Source organism: Micromys minutus, assembly GCF_963924665.1.
Source record: "Micromys minutus genome assembly, chromosome: 2".
In the NCBI taxonomy this organism is placed as follows: Eukaryota; Metazoa; Chordata; class Mammalia; order Rodentia; family Muridae; genus Micromys; species Micromys minutus.
In genome coordinates this window covers 14,297,897-14,319,708 of record NC_137971.1, presented here as the reverse complement: position 1 = coordinate 14,319,708, position 21,812 = coordinate 14,297,897, and the positions used below count along the sequence as shown (strand labels likewise).

Here is a 21,812-nt window from a genome sequence, read left to right as displayed (position 1 = left end):
TCCCGGGCCTAGCCGCGACACTTCAGTTCTGCTTTCCTAGTCAGCTTCGTCTGGTGGCTGTCGCTGGGTACATCCTTCTGGGACCAGGTAAGGGTCCTCAGGTGCAGGCCAAACGCACAGCTATTCCCAATCCCCGCGCCTCCGAAGGGAGCCTGACTCTGCTCTGTTGCGGCTGCCCGGCGCTGCGTGCTGGACTTGGATCTGCAGAAGCCGCGTGGCCAGAGGGACGGACCAGGGCTTCGGTGGATTCTTCCCTTCTAAACCCCGTTGTCTTCGGGTGCCAGGCTTTACGGTTCAGGGGTTGTGGGCTGCATCTCTATCTCCACATTCTTGTTAGAATCCAGGATAGGTGATTTCTGCTTGTTAGGGGGAGGTCGCCTAAGAGAGGGCAATAGGGAGGTTGGGGACCGGTGCCTAGCATTGAGGTTAGCTGGCAGCGGGAGTGTTAAATTGTCTGGAATCCTCTGGATTTCGCTAAGCTATGTTGGATTGCAAGCGGGACCACTGGAGAGCTACCTTTACCTTTGTGGCAGGTCGGGTTCCCAACAATGGAGTACAACCTGCCTTCGTGGAAATTGCATTCTTCCTAGTGGAATATTTTTATACGAGGTTTAATTTCCTTCCAACCCGAGAAATCGGTTATTGTAGAAGACAAGAGTCCGGACTTGAATTAACTTGTAAACTGTTTTATAGTGTTGCTTGTAAACACTGTGGCCCAGGTAGGAATGCCGTTTGCCCTCGGGGGACTGAACTCAAAATGCTGGGGTTTGTACCAGGCAGGCAAGCACTCTGCCTCTGAACTACGCTACATCCTTCCTCTTAGAGCTGTTTATATCTGTTAGAGAACAGAAAAGTCTCCTAACAGCTGATGGTTTAGATAGAAGTGCTTATCTCTGGAAGTCTGCTGATGCATGTGTACCTGTTGCCTATCAGGTCTGCGTATGTCAAGTTCATAGAGCAATTCCTGTCACAAAGAAAGGACGACATATTATTGATAGCTTAATCTGGGCTTCAGGTTTCACTAACTTAGCTAAAATTACTGAAACAAAGGCAGATTTTTCTGGTATGGGTTTTCAGGTTTGTTGTCATTGTCGTTTTGAGACTATGTGACTCTGGCTGACCTGAAACTCTCTATGTAGACCACATTGGCCTTACATAGAGCTGCCTCCTTCCTGGGTACTCCTGGGCACTGGGTACATCATAGGAACCACTATGCCCTGCTAGTTTTCAGGTCTTTTTACAATCAAGTAAGAGTACTTTCTATAAAACCTTTAAAAATATTTGCTTTATATGATGTTTTGTCTACGAATATGTAAGTGCACCACATGTGTCTTTGGTACCCTAGAGCTGGAATTATGGGTGGTTGTCAGCCACCATGTGGGTGCTGGAAACTGAACCCAGATCCTCTGCCTAAGCAGCAATTGGTCTTAACTGCTGAACCATCTCTCCAGCCCCCAAAGTTTTTTAAAATGTCAGAACATCTGCTGCCTGCATACTTGTATCAGATCCTTGGATAAAAAAGTCAGTTCGTGGCGCATGCCTTTAATCCCCTTGGGAGGCAGAGGCAGCTGGATCTCTGAGTTCGAGGCCAACCGGATCTATTAGGACAGCCAGAGTTACTTGGAGAAACCCTGTCTCAAAAAACAAAAAGAAGGGCTGGAGAGATGGCTCAGTGGTTAAGAGCAATCAGTGATCTTCCAAAGGTCCCAGCAACCACATGGTGGCTCACAACCATCTGTAACGGGATCTGATGCCCTTTTCTGGTGTGTCTAAGGACAGCTACGGTGTGCTCATATATATTAAATAAATAAATAATTTAAAAGAAAAAGAAAAGAAAGAAAAAAAAAGAGGCACAGGGTGAGTGGTTAGATTACAGACCCCCTTCCTACTAATCTACTGGTCTCCACATTGGGGCTCTTTGGTGGAAAAGGCACATTCAGATTTCCCTCTGGTGGAATGGTGCCTGTTATCACTGTTTCCTTGGAGTCAGATGAGTGTCTGGAAGCACGGGCCTGGACCTACTGGTTTAATTATTACTGTCATTCTCCTGTTGCTCTAGGCAACCTGACAGTAGTCTGCTATTTCAGTGGTCTTTGGTCTGGTCTTGCAGAGTTTTGAGCTGCCTGGACCTCCCAAGGCCTAGTGCCTACCAGGCAAGTACTGTCTTAGAACTGTGCCTATGGTTCTGTTCTGAGCTTTGGTACCACTTGCTGGTGGAGAACTTTGTCTACATTACGACTATTCTGCTTCATTTTTTTCCTTCTCTCTCTTGTGTTCTCTGTCTCTCTCAATTGCTCTCTCTTATTTAAAAAAAAATTTAAGTGTGTGTGTGTGTGTGTTTTGATTAAGTGCCATGTGTATAAAGTGAGCATGTGACCACTCCAGGGTGTGGTTGAGGAGAAGATTTTACTGTAGATGACAGAAGGACAGCTAGAAGCATCTGGAAGAATCCAGAGCGGGGAGAGAAAGTAGTACATTGAACATGGCCAGCAGAATAAGCCAGGCCTGGAGAAGATGAAAGTGTGTGTAAGGGGGGTGGGGGGAGAGGTATTGAGAGAAAAGAGAGGGCATGGCTGAAATGTGTGTGTGTGTGTGTGTGTGTGTGTGTGTGTGTGTGTGTGCGTGCGTGCGCGCGCACCCTGATTGCCTGCGTGTGTGTTCTATAGGATTGTGAAGCTGGAGGAAGGGAAGCTGTTTCTCTTGAGCTGAGAGAATTTAGGGTAGGGGCGAGGTGGGAAGAGCTGGGAGGACACACAAGTGCTGAGTGAGGTGGAGTCCAGCAGACCCTTTGGAATGCTAATAGACACCATGGCTCCTGAGTATCTTTTAGACTGATACCTTGTTAGGCTTGGTGACAAGAACCCTTGTCCACCTACTCACCTTTCAGGCTCCTTTTCTTTGCTGAGATAGTTTCAATGTATCACCCAGGCTTGTCTGAGCTTGTATTAAAACAAAGAAACATTTTATTTATTTATTTGTTTGTTTGTTTGTTTGTTTGAGACAGAGTCTCAATATGTAGCTTTGGCTACATATTGAACTTATGGAGATCCAGCTGGCTCTGCCTCCCAAATGCAGGAATTAAGAGTGTGTGCCACTATGCTCAGCCTCCTTTGACTTTTATATAAGTGTTTACCTGCCTCTATGTGCACTACATTCGTGCCTGGTGTTCACAGAGGTCAAAAGGTGTTAGATCCCCTGGAATTGGAGTCATAGATGATCACAGGAACCGCCACGTGGATGCCGGGAACTGAACTCTTGAGGTCCTCTGCAAGAGCGTTACCACTGAGTCGTCTGTGGTGGTATGAATGAGAATGGCCCCCATAGGCTCATATGTTTGAATTTTTAGTTCTCAGTTAGTGGACTGTTTAGGGAGGATTAGGAGGTGGCCTTGTTGGGAGAGGTGTGTCATTGGGGTGGCCTTTGAGGTTTTAAAATCCCATGCCAGGCTGTCGTCCTTCTCTGCCTTCCCTGTGGATCCGGATGTGAGCTCTTAGCTACTGATCTAACCATGCCTGCCAGCCTTCCTACCCTGGTGGTCATGGACTAAACTTCTGAAACTATGAGCAAGCCTCCTATTAAATGCTTTCTTTTAAAAGATGCTGTGGTCAGCTGGGTGGTAGCGGCACATGCCTTTAATTCCAGTGCTCATGAGAGAGAGGCAAAGGAAGGCAGATCTCTCTGAGTTTGAAGCCAGCCTGGCCTACAGAGCAAGTTCCAGAACAGCCAGGGCTACATAGAGAGACCCTGTCTTCAAAAACCAAAAAAAAAAAAAAAAAAAAAAAAAAAAACCAAACCCAAAAAACATGCATGGTGTCTTTTCATAATAATAGATGATAATAACTAACTAAGGTATGGTCTCTCCAGCCCTGGTCTTTGCCTCTCAAACATGGGGGTTTCTGACACGTGCTTCCCTTTCTGGACTTTTTTGTTTATTTAGTGAATTATGGTGTTCAGTGTATTGGTGTGGGTGTATGTGTGTATGTGTGTATGCGTGTGGAGGACAGTGGGTATCTTCAATCCCTCTCCCCACAACCAGAGCTTCGGCTGCTATAAAATGAACATCAGATAGATCCCAATCAGGGTCTCTCACTGAAACTCGAGCTCGTTCAGCTAGACTGGCTGGACGGTGGGTTCCAGGAATCTTCTTGGCCCCCTACCTTCCTACCCCAGCATGGGGGTTACTGGTGCACATCTCTACCTGGTGGCACTTTACAGACTGAGACATCTCTCCAGCTCCTTCTTTTTCTTTTTTAAGGTGGAAAATTGATTGTAGCAGGTAGAGGACCTCTCCAGGTGAGTTAGAGTCACAGTCTCGTGACCTCGTTAGATGTTCAGCCTGAGTCTGATGTTCACCTTTCTCTCTGCCAGAAGTGTTTGGTGTGGGCCATGTATGTGTACAGGGGCTACTGTAAGAAGGACTATATGGAGCTTGGGCGGGCAGAGGCAGCGGAAACCGTGGACAAAACCAAGAGACTGCATGTGGCTTGGTACTGGTGGAATGGGCAGTGTGTAACTTCAGGGAAGCAGATGTGCTCTTGCTGTGTGACCAAGGCAAGTCCTGAGTGTGACTTGGAAGTGCCATCCTTGAAATCAAGAGAACCCAAGATAAATTGTAATGTATATCGGATAGTAAGTTTTTAGAGGGTGTATATGAGATTGAACACGTACTATTACAGATCTGTTGGGGGAGGCAGATGTTACACACATAGCTACCTCACAGTTTATTGGAGGAGGAAGATGTTACACACATAGCTACCTCACAGTCTGTTGGAGGAGGCAGATGTTACACACATAGCTACCTCACAGTCTGTTGGAGGAGGCAGATGTTACACACATAGCTACCTCACAGTCTGTTGGAGGAGGCAGATGTTACACACATAGCTACCTCACAGTCTGTTGGAGGAGGCAGATGTTACACACATAGCTACCTCAGTCTGTTGGAGGAGGCAGATGTTACATAGTTACCTCACAGTCTGGGGAGGAAGATGTTACACACATAGCTACCTCACAGTTTGTTGGAGGAGGCAGATGTTACACACATAGCTACCTCACAGTTTGTTGGAGGAGGAAGATGTTACACACATAGCTACCTCACATTCTGTTGGGGAGGCAGATGTTAAACACATAGCTACCTCACAGTTTGTTGGAGGAGGCAGATGTTACATACCTACCTGTGAATGACAAAAGTTCAAAAGGAAGGGCAGGATGCTGTGAGGGCTCAGAACGGAAGACCTGAGTTCTCCCTGAAGGAGTCAGGGAACTATGCCTTTTGTGGGGAGATATTTTATATACATAATGTAAATTTGGGGAGGAACCTTATGATTTAATTAAAAAAACAAGACAAAGCCAAACACTGTGTGCACTCTGTCCTGACCTCAGTAAAGAAAGCAAAAGTGATAACCTCAGCCCAATTCCCAAGACCCACATAGTGGAAGGAAAAGAACTGATTCCCACAAGCTGTTCCCTGACCTCCACGTGTGCTCCACAGCATGCGCCTCACCCTCTCTAAATAAAAAAACAAGCATGCAAATAAACAGTACAGAAAGCAAAAGTCACCTGCATGACAATGGCAGAGGACTTTGTAATGTTAAGTTGGAGGTGAAAGGAGATGCCAGAGAAATCTGGATGCTGTCTACAGTCACTTGCAGTCTGTCACTTAAGAACAGCCATAAGCTGGGCTGGTGAGATGGCTCAGTGGCTAAGAGCACTGACTGCTCTTCCAGAGGTCCTGAGTTCAATTCCCAGCAACCACATGATGGCTCACAGCCATCTGTAATGAGATCTGATGCTCTCTTCCATACTCATATACATAAAATAAATAAATTGATTTAAAGAAAGAACCAGCATAAGTGCTGTGGGCTCAGCATGTAGGCCTTTTCTCCTCAGTATCTGCAGTGGACCATCCTAAAGTCTCTCTACAACAGTGTAGAGGCTAGCCTCTCTTCCATTTCCCCACCTGTGCTTCCACCTGCCTCTCTCTCCTGTATCCTTTGCCATCTTTTGAGAGCACCCTTCCTAGTTCACCTCTTAAACATGGCAGTCTTCAGGGCTTGACCTCAGCATGCTTTTCCTGCCCGTCTCCTTCTCCCTCCCCATCTCCCTCTTCACCTCTCTCCTCACCTCTCTCTGTCCCTTCTCAAATATTAACTTTTGTGACTTCAGTGCTGCTGATGCTGTTCTTTTCCTTCTAGCCTATCCATCTGTACTTTCAGGCTGTAATATCTGCCTGCTGGTAAGCTGGACTTTCCCCCAGGACACTAAGTACTCCATGCTAGGCCTCTGGACAGCCATTGAGCAAAATGAATACATTTCCCAACTTTACAGGTAAATATTTAAATTAAGTAAGGTGGTGTTTTAAAAAAAAAAAAACCAGAAACAAAAACCCGCCAATGACCTTTGTGATGGCTAATCTTCATTGTCAGCTTGCCTGCATTTAAAATCACTTAGGGACACACTTCTGAGCATGCCTGTGAGGGGTGTTTCCAGAGGGGTTTCACTGGGTAGGAAAGACGAGCTTTAAATGTGGTTGGCACCAACCCATGAGCTTAGGTCCTAGAGTGAAATAAGGTGGACACTAGCTTTCATCTGCTTCCTGATGCAGACACGTTGTACCAGGCCACCTCACTCTCCTACTGGCCTTCCTCGCCTCCATCCGAGGGATGTGTTCTTATGACCCATGAGCCAAAATAACCCCATCTCTCTCCAAACTTCCATGAGTTGTCTTGTTGTTGCAATAAGAAAGTAGCTCCAGAATTGTGAGGAGAGGGGCTATTACTGTGTCCACCTGAGCACGGGGCTCTCAGGCCTTAGGTGGTCAGTATTGTGGGTGAATGAGTTTGGAGCCACGGGCTATGAAAACTGGCAAATGCTGCCAGCAGAACCCAGTGAGCTGTTTTGGTTGGAGTCTGAAATGTGAGAAAGGTAAGAGAAAGGCAGGTGGTGGAAGCCTGCCTCTGCATCTTCCAGAAGGAAGCAGGGACCCAACTAGGGACGAAACTAGATATCTCTGTTCTGTCCTGGCCATTAAGAGGCGTTCTGCTCATACCTGGAAAGTTTGTGTGAAGACAAGTTAAGAAGGAATTTGTTTTGGTGTTTTGGCTAAATCGTTTGAAAATTTGAACACAGCATAACATCTAGGCTGCTGCGTGGTTACTGCTCACTGATCTTAGACCTACAGTGGCAGAAAGATTCAAATCAGAGGGTCACAGGCTAGACTGGAGAAAGCTACAGTTGTGAAGGGGATAGCACCATGTTCTTTTTCACTGGGATGGGTAACGAGAAAGATGTCCTGAAGACCATTTACCCATACAAGGCTCTTTGTGGAAAAGCAGATTCTGTTGAGAGGAGAGAGCTCCTGCTGCTTAAGATAACCACTTATGAAACTTTTTTCAAGTTTGGCTGTCCAGGTGCACAGCGACCATCACAGTTGTGGATGGAAGGAGCCAGACTACTTTTTAAAATAATTATTATATATGAGTACACTGTAGCTGTCTTCAGACACACCAGAAGAAGGCATCAGATCCCATTACAGATGGTTGTGAGCCACCATGTGGTTGCTGGGAACTGAACTCAGGACCTCTGGAAGAGCAGTCAGTGCTCTTAACCACTGAGCCATCTCTCCAGCCCCAGACAACTTCTTGAACTCACAGTAGAATTAGAACCGCCCTTTTGGATTTCCAGGCATCCAAAGTGTAAGAGTAACAGGAGTTCAGCCTGTGTGCCAAGGCTGTAGAGAACTGCTGAGATCAGACAACTCTGGTGTGTTTCATGGTGAGCCTGTGTCCACTCCTCAGCTCCCTTAGGAGAGGTAGGGAGCTGTAGGAGACTGATACCAGCATTCACGAGTCTTTTTTCCCTACTGCAGACACGACATACCACCTTATGCACACTCCTGCTGCCATAGTGCTTATACCGTGGTAAAGAGTTTCAGTGACTGCTGGAGAGATGGCTCAGTGGTTAAGAGCACTGACTGCTCTTCCAGAGGTCCTGAGTTCAATTCCCAGCAACCACATGGTGGCTCACAACCATCTGTCATGGGATCTGATGCCCTCTTCTGGTGTGTCTGACAGTGTACTCATATACATAAAATAAATAAATCTTTGGGGGAAAAAAGAGTTTCTTTGAAAGCAGGCCTCGTAAAGAACAGAGGGCTTCTATTTCAGAATACCTACTTTTCCCATTTCCCTGCTAGTCCCAGGGGATATTATGCTAGTTCTGATGAGTTCTTATAGCAGAGGCAGACTGAGCTCCTCTGTGGCAGACACTGTCTCCCTTACTGTGTTCTAATAGCAAGCACTAGGCTGGCTACTGACATGGACCAGGAAGTTGCTTGGTTGGATCACCATCCATAGGGCCCCTAGAATATCATAGGAGATGCTTAGGGTCCCTGACTACTGAGGCCTCAGGCAAACTGATTGAGGGATGGACTCTCTCATTCTTTCTTTGTTTCTTAAGTCTGTAGTTTGTATTGAACAATATGGAGACCGATCTGTCTGGCTTTAACATTGATGCTCCCCGCTGGGACCAGTGCACTTTCCTGGGGCGTGTGAAGCACTTTTTCAACATCACGGATCCTCGAACCGTCTTTGCATCAGAGCAGGAGCTGGACTGGGCCAAGGAGGTGGTGGAGAGGAGCAGGTAAGTGTGTGGTCAGGGGAGGGGCTGGAGGAACCAGCACAGCACTGCTGGGCTCTCTGGGGAGGGAGAAGCTGAAACAGGAGGAGCTGGCAGGGGTCTCAAGAAGGCAGAAGAGCAGGGAGTCAGGGACAGGGGTCGTCAGGTCAGGGTGTCACTGATGTTGTCCTTGGGTGACAGGAGGGGACTTGTGCCCCCTGGCACTCAGGTGGAGCAGCTGCTGTATGCTAAGAAGCTTTATGACTCAGCCTTCCACCCTGACACTGGGGAGAAGATGAATGTCATTGGGCGGATGTCCTTCCAGGTTCCTGGTGGCATGATCATCACAGGCTTCATGCTCCAGTTCTACAGGTGAGTCCGAGCTGTAACAATAGTCCTCTGGATCGGTCACTTATAGATACTGGGCACCATGCTAAGTTCTTTGCATGAATGGCCTTTTCCCTCTCAGCCCTACATGCAGCTGCTCTGTCATCTCCCTTTGCTAGGGTGGGACTCTAGAAGCTAAGTGACTGTTCCTGACCTCACTCAGAACTACAAGGGCCTGAAGGTGACGCAGACAGACCTTGAGTGCTCAGTTGGCTAGTCATCCTGAAGAGTGTTGTACTGTTACTATTATTATGAGTTTTACTATTTTGAGAGTCTCACTATGTAGCCTTGGCTGACCTAGAACTCTATGTAGATTAGGCTGACTTGGAACTCACAGAGATTCAACCTGACTCTACCTTATAGTACTTGAATTAAAGGAGTATGTCCTTTTTTTAATAATCTAAACTGGGAAGATCCACTTAAAAATTTTTTTATTGTATAGATGGCTGTGAGTCACCATGTCATTGCTGGGAATTGAACTCAGGACCTCTGGAAGAGTAGTCAGTGCTCTTAACCATTAAGCCATCTCTCCAAAACTTTTGCCAGGCAGTGGTGGTGTACTTCTTAATCTCAGCACTCGGAGGCAGAGTCAGGTACATCTCTGAGTTTGAGTCCAGCCTGGTGTACTCAGGGAGTTCTAGGACAGTCAGGGCTACACAGAGGAACCTTGTTTCAAAAAAACAAAATAAAAAACAAACAAAAAGCTACATTTGTTTATTTTAGTGTATGCGAGTGTGAATGTGTGAAGGTAAAAGGACAATTAAACAGTTTCTCTTTCCCTGGGATCTGGGGTTAGAACTCAGGCATCTTTTCTCATCTAGCAATTTACCAACTTCCTAAATTCTTTCTTGTTTGTTATTGCTTTGTTTTTGAGACAAAGTATCACAAGGTAACTCTGGAACTGGTCACATAGTGCAAACCTCAAACTCAGAATAATCCACCTGCCTCTGTCTCCTAAGTGCTGGAACTAAAGTTGTGTGCCATCGTGCCCAGCTCCTCCTAAATTTTTTCTTTAAAAAAAAAAAAAAAAGTATTTGTTGTATGTAAATAAGTACACTGTAGCTGTCTTCAGACACAGCAGAAGAGGGCATCAGATCTCATTACAGTTGGTTGTGAGTCACCATGTGGCTGCTGGGAACTGAACTCAGGACCTCTGGAAGAGCAGTCAGTGCTCTTAACCGCTAAGCCATCTCTCCAGCCCTCCAGTTAGTACTCTTAACCACTGAGCCATTTGTCCATCCCCCTAAATTCTTAAAGTGTAATTTCCACAGTGGATTTATGTTTTAAATGTTTGACACCCAAATGAAAAACAAAAGGCTCTTTCTTGCTCTTCTTAGTTGGGAAGGGAATAAGCTTTTGATGTTTGACTCTCCCCTCCCTCCCTTCCCCTCTGAGTCCTCTATCCCTCTGTGTTAATTTAGTTGGTTGTTGAGTTATGCCTTGGTCCAGGTGCTAGGGATTAAATAATTTAGAGTCTCCCCTCTTGGAGACAGGGCATAATGGAGGTTGGGAAGTACTTTGGGGAAGAAGAATTTTGAGTCATGGGAACAGGACACATGGAGTGATTATCTCAGGAAGGGTGGAAGAAGGTTCAGAAAAATTCCAAGAAGAAAAGTATCCAACAGAACAGAATTTTACCCCTGGGCCTAGTACACCTCCGGCCCCTCTTTACCTCTCCTGCCTCCCTTGCTTGTAGGACAATGCCTGCGGTCATCTTCTGGCAGTGGGTGAACCAGTCCTTTAATGCCTTGGTCAACTACACCAACAGGAATGCAGCTTCCCCCACATCAGTCAGGTAGGAGACCTGCTATCCTCTGCCTCCCCAGAGAAGCCCTTCTGCCCCAGGACAGGCTTTTCTTTCCAAGTGGGGCCCACTCTGGGCAGGTGGCCAGGCTACCCTTTCTCAGTGTTTGAAATATTAAGACCAACTGAGAGTTTTAAAGATTTATTTTATTTATTTCATGTATGAGTGCACTGTAGTTATCATCAGACACACCAAAAGAGGGCATCAGATCCCATTATAGATGGTTGTGAGCCACTATGTGGTTGCTGGGAATTGAACTCAGGACCTTGGGAAGAGCAGCCGGTGCTCTTAACCGCTAAGCCATCTCTCCAGCCCTCCCAGACAATTTAAAAATATCCATTCATTTGACTAATACATTCTTTTCTTTCTAAAAAAATATTTATCTTTACTTTTTAGGTTTATTTATCTTTGTTATTGTTCTTGCACTTCATGCATACCTGGTTCCTGCAGAAATCAGAAGAGGGCATTGGATCCCCTGGAACTGGAGTTATGGATGGATGTGAGCCACCATGTGGGTGCTCTGCAAGGGCAGCCAGTGCTCTTGAGCCCTAGAGATGGCTCAGGAGTTAAAATCATGCCCTGAATTTTCAGAGCTTTCTAGAACCCAGATCTGGTGTTCCAGCTCCAGGGAACTCTGACCTGTATGTGCATGCGTGCACATATGTACACACACGTAATTTAAAAATTAAGAACAAAAACCAAGCTGGGCATGGTGGCTCACACTTTTAACCTCAGCACTCAGGAGGCAGAGAAAGGGGATCTCTGTGAGTTTCAGTCCAGCCTGGTCTACATAGTAAGACCCTGTCTTAAAACCAAAACAATACTCCTAACCACTGAGCCATCTCTCCTGTCCCAAGATTTATTTTTGTTTGTATGTGTGTGTTTTGTTACTGATGGCCACATGTGTGGCCTCCACAAAAGACAGTTCCAGGCTAGCCAGGGCTCCATGCTGAGATACATCCTGCTCAATAACTAAACCGAACCAAACACGTTGGTTCAGTGACCACGGCTTGCCATTGCTGTTATATAGAGAGATGCGTGATGGGACAGGAGAGCAGTGGAGATCTGTTCAGACTGGCCAATCGGGAAGTTCCTTCCATAGAGAAGGCTGGGTTCTGAAAGATCAGTGTTGTCTTAGATAGGGTTACTACTGCTGTGGTGAAACCATCATGAAAAGTAACTCGGAGAGGAAAGGGTTTATTTCACTCACAGTTCCGTAGAACAACAGTTCATCACCAAAAGCAGCCAGGGCAGGAACTCAAGCAGGACAGTAGACAGGAGCTGATGCAGAGCCATGGAGGGGTGCTGCTTACTGGCTTGCTCCCTCTGGTTTGCTCAGTGTGCTTTCTTATAGAACCCAGGACCATGAGGCCAGGGATGGCAACACCCACAATGGGCTGGGTCGTCTTCCCATCAATCACTAATTAAGAAAAATTTCTCAAAGGCTTCTCTATAGCCTGATCCTATGGAGGCATTTTCTTAGTTGAGGGTTTGTGTCAAGTTGACATAAAACTAGCCAGCATACGGATTAAAACATGTACGAGGCCAGGAGGGCTCTCCAAACAGGAAGCAGCAGAAATATATATTGGTTCTGAGGCAGAAAAACAGTGTGATGGGTTTAATGCACTGAAAGAGGACCAAGGGTGCTAGGCACTGAGTGATGGGAATGGGGGTGTGGGAGATGGTTCTAGAGACAGGTCACGTGAGCCATGAATTACTCAAGTTTCTCACTAAAGCCCCCGACCTTGCCCGAGCCACTGTGACATCACTCCCAACACCTACACGTTCATCCATCTGGTATTTCTCCTTCACTAGGCAGATGGCCCTGTCCTACTTCACAGCTAGCACCACTGCGGTGGCCACTGCAGTGGGCATGAACATGTGGACAAAGGTATGTACGGCTGGGGTGCTGTGGGCACAGTGGCCACCAGAGGGCAGCAGAGTTCCAGAGAAAGCAGCTGCTCTCTTGGCTCAGGAGTTTGAGGATTCCAGAGTGGATGTCTAGACATATGTCACTAGCAGTGTTTAGTTGTCTCTCTTCCTGTATAAGCCAAAGCCTTTTCTACCCCCATTTTCTATGAGCTAGAATAACTTCCACTGTTCCCTGCCTTCAACAGAGAGCTCCACCCTTGGTGGCCCGATGGGTGCCTTTTGCCGCTGTGGCTGCTGCTAACTGTGTCAATATTCCAATGATGCGACAGCAGTGAGTACAGGGAGCCTTTCTCTCCTTCTCCATCACAGGGTTAGCAGGGACGGGAAGGAGACAAGGCACTGAGCCGCTAGCCTCCAGGGCTGGGCAGTACTGAGAAGACCAATGGGCCCAGCTTTCGAAGTTCCTCTGTAGTGGCCTGAATGGTGGGTGATTTAAATTTAGAGTATTGGGTGTGGAGTGAAGTTGATAAGCAAGGACCTAAGGACCTATTTTTTTCTTGTTCATGCTGGAGATTGAACTCAGTGCCTTGTGCTCTCTCCCTACTTATATATCCCCAGCTGAGATCCTGTCCAGGTGAAAGTTGGCTGTAAACCCTGCCCACTTACCAAACTCTGAGAATGGCTCACTGGAGGCAGTGTGAGCATCTAATGCTAGCACAGTATCCAGATGCTCCGAGAAGCCCGGGGAGGGGGGCAGCAGATGTCCCCCAGAGCCCAACTAAGCTTTTGCAGAACCGACTGATTGCATCTTGCTGGTGTTGCTTCTTGTCTTCATTTTAGAGTCTTTTCTTTCTTTCTTTCTTTATATATATATATATATAGAGAGAGAGAGAGACTTTGTATCCTTAGCTGACTTGGGAGTTTACTATGTAAACCAAGCTGGCCTTGAATTTACAGAGATTGATTTGCCTCTGTCTCCTGAGTTCTAGGATTAAAGGCGCGCGCTACCATGCGTGACTAAAGATTTTATTTTTAATCATGTGTGTGTATGTGTGGGTATGTGTATGTGAGTGCAGGTGCCCACAGAGACTGGACTCAGTGGATTTCCATGGAGATGAAGTTACAGGCGGTTGTGAAACTGATGTGGGTGTTGGGAACTGAACTCAGGTCCTCTGCAAAAGCAGTGTGTGCTCTTAGCCTTCCCGGGCTGTGTCTCACTGTGTGGTCCTGGCTAGCCTAGAGCTTTCAGTGCTCTGCTTCTGCCTCTGGAATGCTGGGATTATAGTTGTACATTACCAGAAGTGGTGGTGACAGCTTCCTCCTCCTCCTCCTGTTTTTCTCTCTTTAACAGGCAGAGTATTGAGCCTGGAGGCTCATCATGCGTGCTAGCCAAGGGTTACTACTGAGCTACATCCCCAGCCCAGTTTCTGTTTCCTTTCTTCTCCCTTTTGTATTTTTCTAGAACATAGGTAGCATAAGGATTGGGTATCTTAGATGCCATTGCCACCATTGTCTGGAACAGCAGCCAGGCTTTGTTGGCAGGTGGAGGCTCACTACAGCAACCCCTGTAGAAAGAGCTTGCAGAGTGCCATACATTCACATCGCCCCACTCCACTCCTTTCTCTGCCTAGCCTCCCAGGCTATTTACCTGTTCTCCACCCAAGGGACACCAGAGCTTGTCTAAGACCAGAATTGCTACTGTTTGGGAATGGATGCTAAGTCAGGCACTTGGCCAGTAGCTCATTTTATTCTCATTAGGTTCCATTAAGTAGGTACCAGGACTATCCCCATCCACCTCATGAGGAAAACCGAGGTTTAGAAGGTCACACATAGACAGTTTCGGGAGCCTACTGAGGTAGTGTGGATCCAGGGCTGGCTTTTTTGGCTATAGCTTCTGAGATACCATCCACTCTGGGATGAAGAAGGGGGCCGGGCTGCAAGAGGGGGCCGCATCAGTCCTTGGAGCTGGTAACCTGATTTGTCACCCACCAGGCAGGTTCATTGAACCTCTTCCTAAAGTTCAGAAACTTCTGTTGTTTAGGGAACTCATCCAGGGCATCTGTGTGAGGGACAGGAACCAAAATGAGCTTGGAGATTCTCAGGTAAGCAGAGGAGAGATTTTCTCTCTTCAGATCCCATTCCCTCCTGGATGGCCTCATATATGCCCTGGGTGCCATTACAGGTTACACACACACACACACACACACACACACACACACTTCAGCTCAGTGATCAGACAGGTTTCTCAAATCATTCCAGGTGGGAAGGTTGGGTTGGGACACTTGGCTCCTGGTGGGTCCATTCATCCCCTCTCCCTGCTCAGCTCCCCTTCCCACCTCTGTGGTACAGCCCATGCACACTGGAGAAGTGACCCCTGACACTCTTTGCTCTTCTTTGCTCCCAGAGAGCTGCGGCTGTGGGCATCGCACAAGTGGTTATTTCTCGGATCACCATGGCAGCCCCTGGCATGAGTAAGATGGGGAACACCTCCTATGTTGGGGGGACCCTGGAATACCTAGTTGAGGCCTTGGTCACCTCAGCTTTCAGGCGGGAGGTGGCATACCTTCTCAAGCTTTCTGTGAGAGCTGACAGCCCAGGGGACCCACACACGTTCTTCCACTTTCTATCTGATTTGGGGGAGCAAGTTACTTCATTTAGCTAACAATACCAATAGTTGGAGGTATATGGGAGACAGTGGTAGAGACAATGGACCGCCCTGGGTTCCAGCAGGGGCCTATTGCAGAGTAGGATGCAAATGTGGTTGCATGAGCCTGCAAAGCAGTTTCCATTTATTGGTGTGTGTCTGCCTCCTGTTGGTGAACACATTTTTGGAAGCAAACTTTCTCTGGGACTTGGGGGGAAGTCTGTGTAGTGGTGCCTGTGCAGTCTCTGCTTTTCTCCCAAAGGCAAGTATTTTCTGGAGAATCTTAGGGAGATGGCGACCCCCTCAGGCTGTGCTCTGCCTGCCGTCCTGGGCTTGGGGAGTCTGTCTTCCCTCTCAGCTGCTTGTCTCTTTCAGTCCTGTTGCCGGTCATCATGGAGAGGCTGGAGAGACTCCCCCTGATGAAGGTAGGTCACTCTCTGCTTATCCCCCAGAAACCAGCCCTTCCTTCCTTTCCAGTAACCACCACCCAACCTTACTCAAGCAGAGCCTGAGCCAGCCTTTACCGGCCTCTGTTTCAGATATGAGAACAGGCTTCCTGTGTCTGCAGAGAGCCAGGGGAACACCTTTTCCCCTTCAGGGCAGCAGGTCCCAGCAGCCTCTAGCTTCTTCTGGTGGGGTTGGTGTGGGGTGGGTGTGGGGTTTGCAGTGTGTCAGTCCCTCGTGGGCCACTTTCTCTGTTTTTTTTCTTTGTGCAGAAGTTGAAAGTGCTGCACGCTCCCCTGCAGGTCTTGCTGTGTGGCTGCTTGTGAGTATGTCCTCTCGATGGTATGGGCTCTTTGCTGGCTGCAACACCCAGATGTGTGAGCTGGGGTTCTTCCCAGGGTCCCCTCAGGACTAGAGCTGTTTTAGAGAAGAAGTAAGAACGAGGAGGCACAGGTTGGTTGGGGCTGCCACCATCTCAGCCTCACAGACAGAAAAAATGGCACGCTGTGTTCTTAGAAGCTTGCCATTGACCGGGATGTCATTGATTGTGCCCTGTTGGTGACAGTTCCTTTCCCTGTGTGGCACAGGTGTCCGTGACCTCGAAGTCTACTGTTTACTCTTTTTAGTTACATCATTGTTTTCTTTCCCCCACTTAAATGCAGGCAGGTATGAAGTGGAGGTTGGCGTGGGGCGGTGGGGGGGCACACAGATTTCTATTACCAAGTCACAATGAGCTCAGGGGTAGAGTGTGTGCCTAGTATGCAGCTGACCCTGGGTTCAGTTCCCAACCAGGGTGGTGACACAGGTATGTCCTCCCAGCAGAGACAGGAGCAGGAGGATCAGTAGTTCAGGGTCATCCTCAGCCAGCCTTTGCCCCTGGTCTACATAATGACCCTGTCTCAAAGCAGGGCATAGAGAAGGGCTGGAGGAAAGGCAGGTCAGGTGTGTGGGCTCAGGGGTGGGGTGTACCCAGGCCTCTGGGACATGTCACTAACACCCCTCTTCTTTCTTACAGCCTCCTCTTCATGGTGCCAGTGGCGTGTGGGCTCTTCCCTCAGGAATGGTATCAGCCATCTGTTGCCTGCTTTGTTTTATCAAACACTCTGCTTCTGCTCTTGACTGACCTGCTGAGTGGGAGGGTGGGCAGGAAAGTAGACGTTTCCAAGGACATATGCCCTTCTGCCTAAATCCTGGCGTTCTAACTGGGTTGGGGGAGTGGCACAGCAGCCAGGACTCTAAGGGACTGGGGAGAAGCCAGGAGTAATCGTCGATCTCTCCCAATGCCTTAGAGATGGTGGGGAATGACAGGAGGCATCTTGTTCCCGCCGGCTGAGTGTTAGCAAGGCCACTTCTGCCTGGATCTGGCCTGTGCACGGGCTTGTACCTCTTCCTCTCTGTTTCCTGGAAGGGAGGGTGGGAGAAGAGATGAGGGGTGGGGACTCCAGCCTGGGGTCCGCTGGAGGCTGGTTCCAGGTGTAGCTGTTCATGGCCTGAGATAGTAGCAGTCACTCCACCCCCTGTGGGATCATGGCCATCTGCCAGTCACCTCCTGAGTCTTGAGCACTACGCTTACAGACTCGTGAAGACAGATGTTAAAGCCAAGTACTGTAGTCCATCCAGGTAGATGAGATGGTCAAATGTGACATTTATTTGGACACAGAGACCAGTGATAATTTTGGCTGTAACAATCAAGAATTGAATTTGTAACCCCACACTGGGGGTGGAACATGGGGTTGAAGTAGGAGCATCAATAAAGAGTTCAAGGCTAGGGGCTGGAGGAATGGCTCAGAGTCTGAGAGCATTGGCTGCTCTTCCAGAGGTCCTGAGTTCAATTCCCAGCAACCACATGGTGGCTCACAACCATCTGTAATGAGATCTGATGCCCTCTTCTGGCCTGCAGGCTTACATTCAGGCAGAACACTGTATACATAATAAATAAATAAATAAATAAATAAATAAATAAATAAAAATTTAAAAAAAAGATTTATTTATTATATATAAGTACACTGTAGCTGTCCTCAGATGCACCATAAGAGGGCATCCTGCCAGCTTGGGATACATGGACCCTAGCAAACAAAAGCAGTTAAATTTTTTTTTTTTTTTACACACAACCCTGTCTCAAGAAACTTAGGAAAAGATCTGGGAGCTGGCTCAGTTGGTAGAGTACTTGCCATGTGTACCCTAGAATGTGAGTTAGATCACCTAAAGTTCATGTAAAAGAGCTGTGCGTAGTAGTGGGTGCCTCTGACCCCAGTGTTAGGGAGGCATGTCGGGTATGTCCCTGAAGCTCATTGTCCGGCCAGCCTAGCTAGATTGGTGAGTTCCAGGTTCAGTAAGAGACCTTGTCTCCCAAAATAAAATGGAGAACAACTGAGAAACACACCTGATGTCAATCTCTGGCCCCTATGACGGTACACAAACATACAAAATATAGTGAGTGGTATTTTTAAAAATTAGAATGGACTCTCCTAGCTTTATTCTGTTGCTGGGGCAAACACCATGACTTGGGTGCTGTCATTTGGGTTAGCATCCTCTGGAAGCCATCTCTCCAACCCCATTCTAGTTCTTGTTTTGTTCCTGGAAAGCAGAAGAGACTTTATTCAATGTGGCTACATTGGAAAGCAGGACAAAGGTGCAGCGGCCCCTCAAGGATCCTGAAGTGACAGCAGAATTTAGAGGGCCAAGGACCTCTAAGCAGCCTCTTGTCTCGTCCTGTAGAACTGTGTGAAATCTTTCAGGGAGTCAGTTCCCTAGGGGAGGAAGGATTTATTTGGCTAGTATATCTGGAGCAGGGCAGGGTAGCAAGGCAGGAACTTGAGGCAGAAGCCACAGAGGCATGGTGCTTGGTGGCTTGTTCACACAGGCTCATACTTAGTTTTCTCAGGGAGCCCAAGGGACCTGTCTAGGGAATGGTACTGCTCAGCCTGGGTACTCCCACATCAGCCAATAACCAAGACAATTCCTCACAGACATGCCCACAGATCACCTTGATAAAGACTCAGTTGAGACTCTCTTTTCGGGTGACTTTAGGCCATGCCGAGTTGATGGACTTCTTAGAGATGACATATGGGTGGGCTTTTTTTCTGAGGGTAAATTGCTGATTGTGATAGTAGCATCCTCATAACCCCCTTCTGGTTTTCCTTTCAGTGAATTACCTGTTTCCTATCTAGAGCCAGAGCTACAGAACACCATCAAGGCCAAATATGGAGAACAAGTCCTCTTTGCCTACTTTAATAAGGGACTCTAAGTGCTCCGTGCCTTCAAGGACCAGTTGGTATGCCGTGTGGACCAGCTTTCCCCTGGCAGCTGTACATACCTGTGTCTACATTCCTCTTTGCAATAAGGTCTGAGGCCAGGCTAGATTGGGAAATGGTGGGTGGGGATGTAGCATGATTGGGAGTGTTTGCTTAGCATTCACAAAGCCCTGGATTCAATTTGTACCGTATGATCCAGGCATAGTTCTATATGCTTGTGATCCCTGTACTTGAGAGGTGGAGGCAGGAGGATTAGAAGTTCATAGTCAGGTAGTGGTGGCACACACCTTTAACCTCAGGAGGCAGGCTGATCTTTGAGTTTGAGGCCAGCCTGGTCTACAGAGCTAAGTCCAGGGCAGCCAGGGCTACACCAAGAAATCCTATCTTAAAAAAAAAAAACAGAACAACAAACAAACAAACAAAAAAACCAACCACAAAACTCAAAAACAACAACAAAACAAAAACCTCCCCCATACCAACCAACCAAACAAAAAACCCTAAAAGTTCAAGTTAGCCTCAGCTACATGGGGAATTCCAGGATAGCCTGAGTTAGAGACTAACACAAAAAATTGAGGGAGGGAACAAGAACAAAGTATTCTGTCTGCTTTGTCCTTGACCCTTATCCCCAGGGATCATAAGCTGAGGCCTTCTCAGCAGAGGTTGCTGGTGTCTGGGAGATGCCCACACAGGTTAGAGTAATTAGGAAGTGTGTGATTCTTGTCCAGTCAGGACAAAAGATGCACCAAGCCCTTCCTCTTCTCCTGCTTTCTCCTTTCTAAGCAAGGGAAATGTTTACCTTTGTAATTCTCAAAAAAAGCTTTTTATCCTTTTTTTTTTTTTAAATTTTATGGGTTATGGGTGTTTTACCTTCATGTATGTCTCTGCATGAAGTGCACATAGAGGTCAGAGAGCAGGTCAGAGCCTCTGAAACAGGAGTTACCTCTGTGAGCCACCATGTGGGTGCTGGAAATCAAACCCTGGTCCTCTAGAAGAGCAGCCTCTGCTTTTAACCGCTGAGCTATCTCTCCAGGGGTTCTCCAAAGAGACTGGAGTGGTGCTGAGAGGACGGGAGCTCTAAATCCACCAGGACCACAGCCTTAAAAGTGTGTGTGGGGGGGTGGGAGGCACGGGGCAGCATCCACCTTTAATCCTGCACTCAGGAGGCAGAGGCAGGTGGGTCTCTGAGTTTGAGGGCAGCCTGGTCTACAGAGTGAGATTTAGGACAGCCAGGGTTACAGAGAAACCCTGTCTTGAAAAAAACAAGGGAAAAAAAATGTACAGGCAAACAGCCATTTCATAGAAGTTATGTGGGGCATCAAGTTCTACCCCTTTGAAAATGACTATTCTGTCTTAAAATCATGTCCTTATCTACTTCTGGGACCTTTAGCTGAAAGGTCTCTTCTCTCCCTCGTGCCTTCTTTGTTTCACAAGCCAAGTCCCTCACTGTGAGTGAAGGCACCTGCCACCTATTTCAGTGGGATGCTCTCCTGCTGGCCTCCTTCCCTCGGCTCATCAGGTCACATGCAAAGAGAGCCAGTGCTGTTGCGATGGGGACCTCCACTTGGACACCTCAGAGAGGGACCAACAAACCTAAGGAGGGCAATTCCTTGAGCCCTTGGGGGACCGGCTTACCTAGGGTCAGTGTGTATATGTGTTTTGTCTGCCAAGATTTCGGATTCTGTTCAAAGGTGCCATTATGAATAAACGATTGGAAAGAACATGAAACACTGTCTGCAAACTAAGCTTCTAACTCCTGACAGAAAGCAGGGCCTGTGGTTGAACTTGGGCCTCGAATGACAGAGGATATAACAACTGTAAGAGGATCTGTCTGATGGAGAAGAATCCACTGACCTGTGCTGGTTGGTGCTCCACAGGTCTGCCCGAGTGAACATAGATTGCCTTAGGGCTGCACTTGCTGAGCTTTAGCGTGGCCAAAATTGCCTACTCTCTGGTTTTTTTTTTTTTTTTTTTTTTGTTTTGTTTTTTGTTTTGTTTTTTGTTTTGTTTTTTGGTGCATTTTTGGAACTAAAAATTCTTTTACATTTCTTAATGGGTTATAAAAAGAAAAACTAGAACATGTGATAGATACTGTATATGTGTCATGTTTCCCCTACCCTACAACTGTGACTTTTAGTAATGTTTACTAGGTCCATGGGGCATGTCTTTAATTCCAGCACTTGGGAAGCAGAGGCAGGTGGATCTTCATGAGTTTGAGTCTATCCTGCTCTACATAGCACATTCCAGCCCTGCCTCAAAAGGGAAAAATGTACACCAGGGTCATCTAAAGATGTTGTGAAAACAGCTTCCGGTTCTGTAGGTCTGAGGTGGAGCCCGAGGATGAAAAATGCTGCTGGTTTCGATCTGACACCACACAGTTGAACTAAAGGAGACTGCCTGCCAAGGTCCCAGCTTTGATGTAGCCCTACACCTACTTAAAAAGTAAAATGGAACTCAGACACCATGAAATTGATGTTTTCTTTTTGATCATTGCTTCAGACTCATTCATGAGTGCTGAGTTTACAGTGTACCTCCTGCCCAGCCTAATTCAAATGGTTTAGTAACTTTCAGGACAGTCACAAAGTGGTACAGTTGTCACTACTATAATTCAGGACATTTTCACCAACCTTCCTAGAAAGCCCAAGGTCATCAGCAGCCACACCTCCCCTCTTCCTACCCTTCATCTATTTTCTGTCCAGATTTGTCTGCTTTAGACATTTGTTGTCAAATCACACTCTGGCCTTTTGTGTCTGGCTTCTCTTGCTTAGTATGTTTACAGGATTCTTTAACAAGAATG

General features: G+C 47.2%; 1 protein-coding gene across 3 annotated transcripts; it reads left to right on the top strand.

Annotated features, from left to right (window-relative positions):
* The first annotated feature begins 3 nt into the window (after positions 1–3).
* Positions 4–20,714, top strand: SFXN2 (sideroflexin 2). Of its 3 annotated transcripts, XM_080911839.1 has the most exons (12): positions 4–87; positions 8,455–8,637; positions 8,815–8,985; positions 10,697–10,795; positions 12,620–12,695; positions 12,922–13,007; positions 14,718–14,778; positions 15,081–15,147; positions 15,696–15,745; positions 16,037–16,086; positions 16,780–16,827; positions 18,912–20,714. In XM_080911839.1, exons 2-12 carry the CDS (start codon positions 8,477–8,479, stop codon positions 19,009–19,011), a joined length of 969 nt encoding a protein of 322 aa, XP_080767965.1. In that variant the 5' UTR covers positions 4–87; positions 8,455–8,476; the 3' UTR covers positions 19,012–20,714. The 3 variants fall into 3 exon arrangements, with proteins under 3 accessions (XP_080767965.1, XP_080767964.1, XP_080767966.1); XM_080911838.1 differs by lacking the exon at positions 18,912–20,714 and having other exon boundaries at positions 16,780–17,035; XM_080911840.1 differs by lacking the exon at positions 18,912–20,714 and having other exon boundaries at positions 16,037–16,090; positions 16,780–16,905.
* Positions 20,715–21,812: the final 1,098 nt, after the last annotated feature.

What these genes read in the sequence shown, in the direction of transcription:
- SFXN2 (XM_080911838.1), top strand. Translation starts at nt 8,477, where the DNA reads ATGGAGACCGATCTGTCTGGCTTTAACATTGATGCTCCCCGCTGGGAC. An exon ending in TTCATGCTCCAGTTCTACAG is followed by an intron (nt 8,986 to 10,696) that starts GTGAGTCCGAGC and finishes CCTTGCTTGTAG; the next exon opens with GACAATGCCTGCGGTCATCT. An exon ending in GCTTCCCCCACATCAGTCAG is followed by an intron (nt 10,796 to 12,619) that starts GTAGGAGACCTG and finishes CTCCTTCACTAG; the next exon opens with GCAGATGGCCCTGTCCTACT.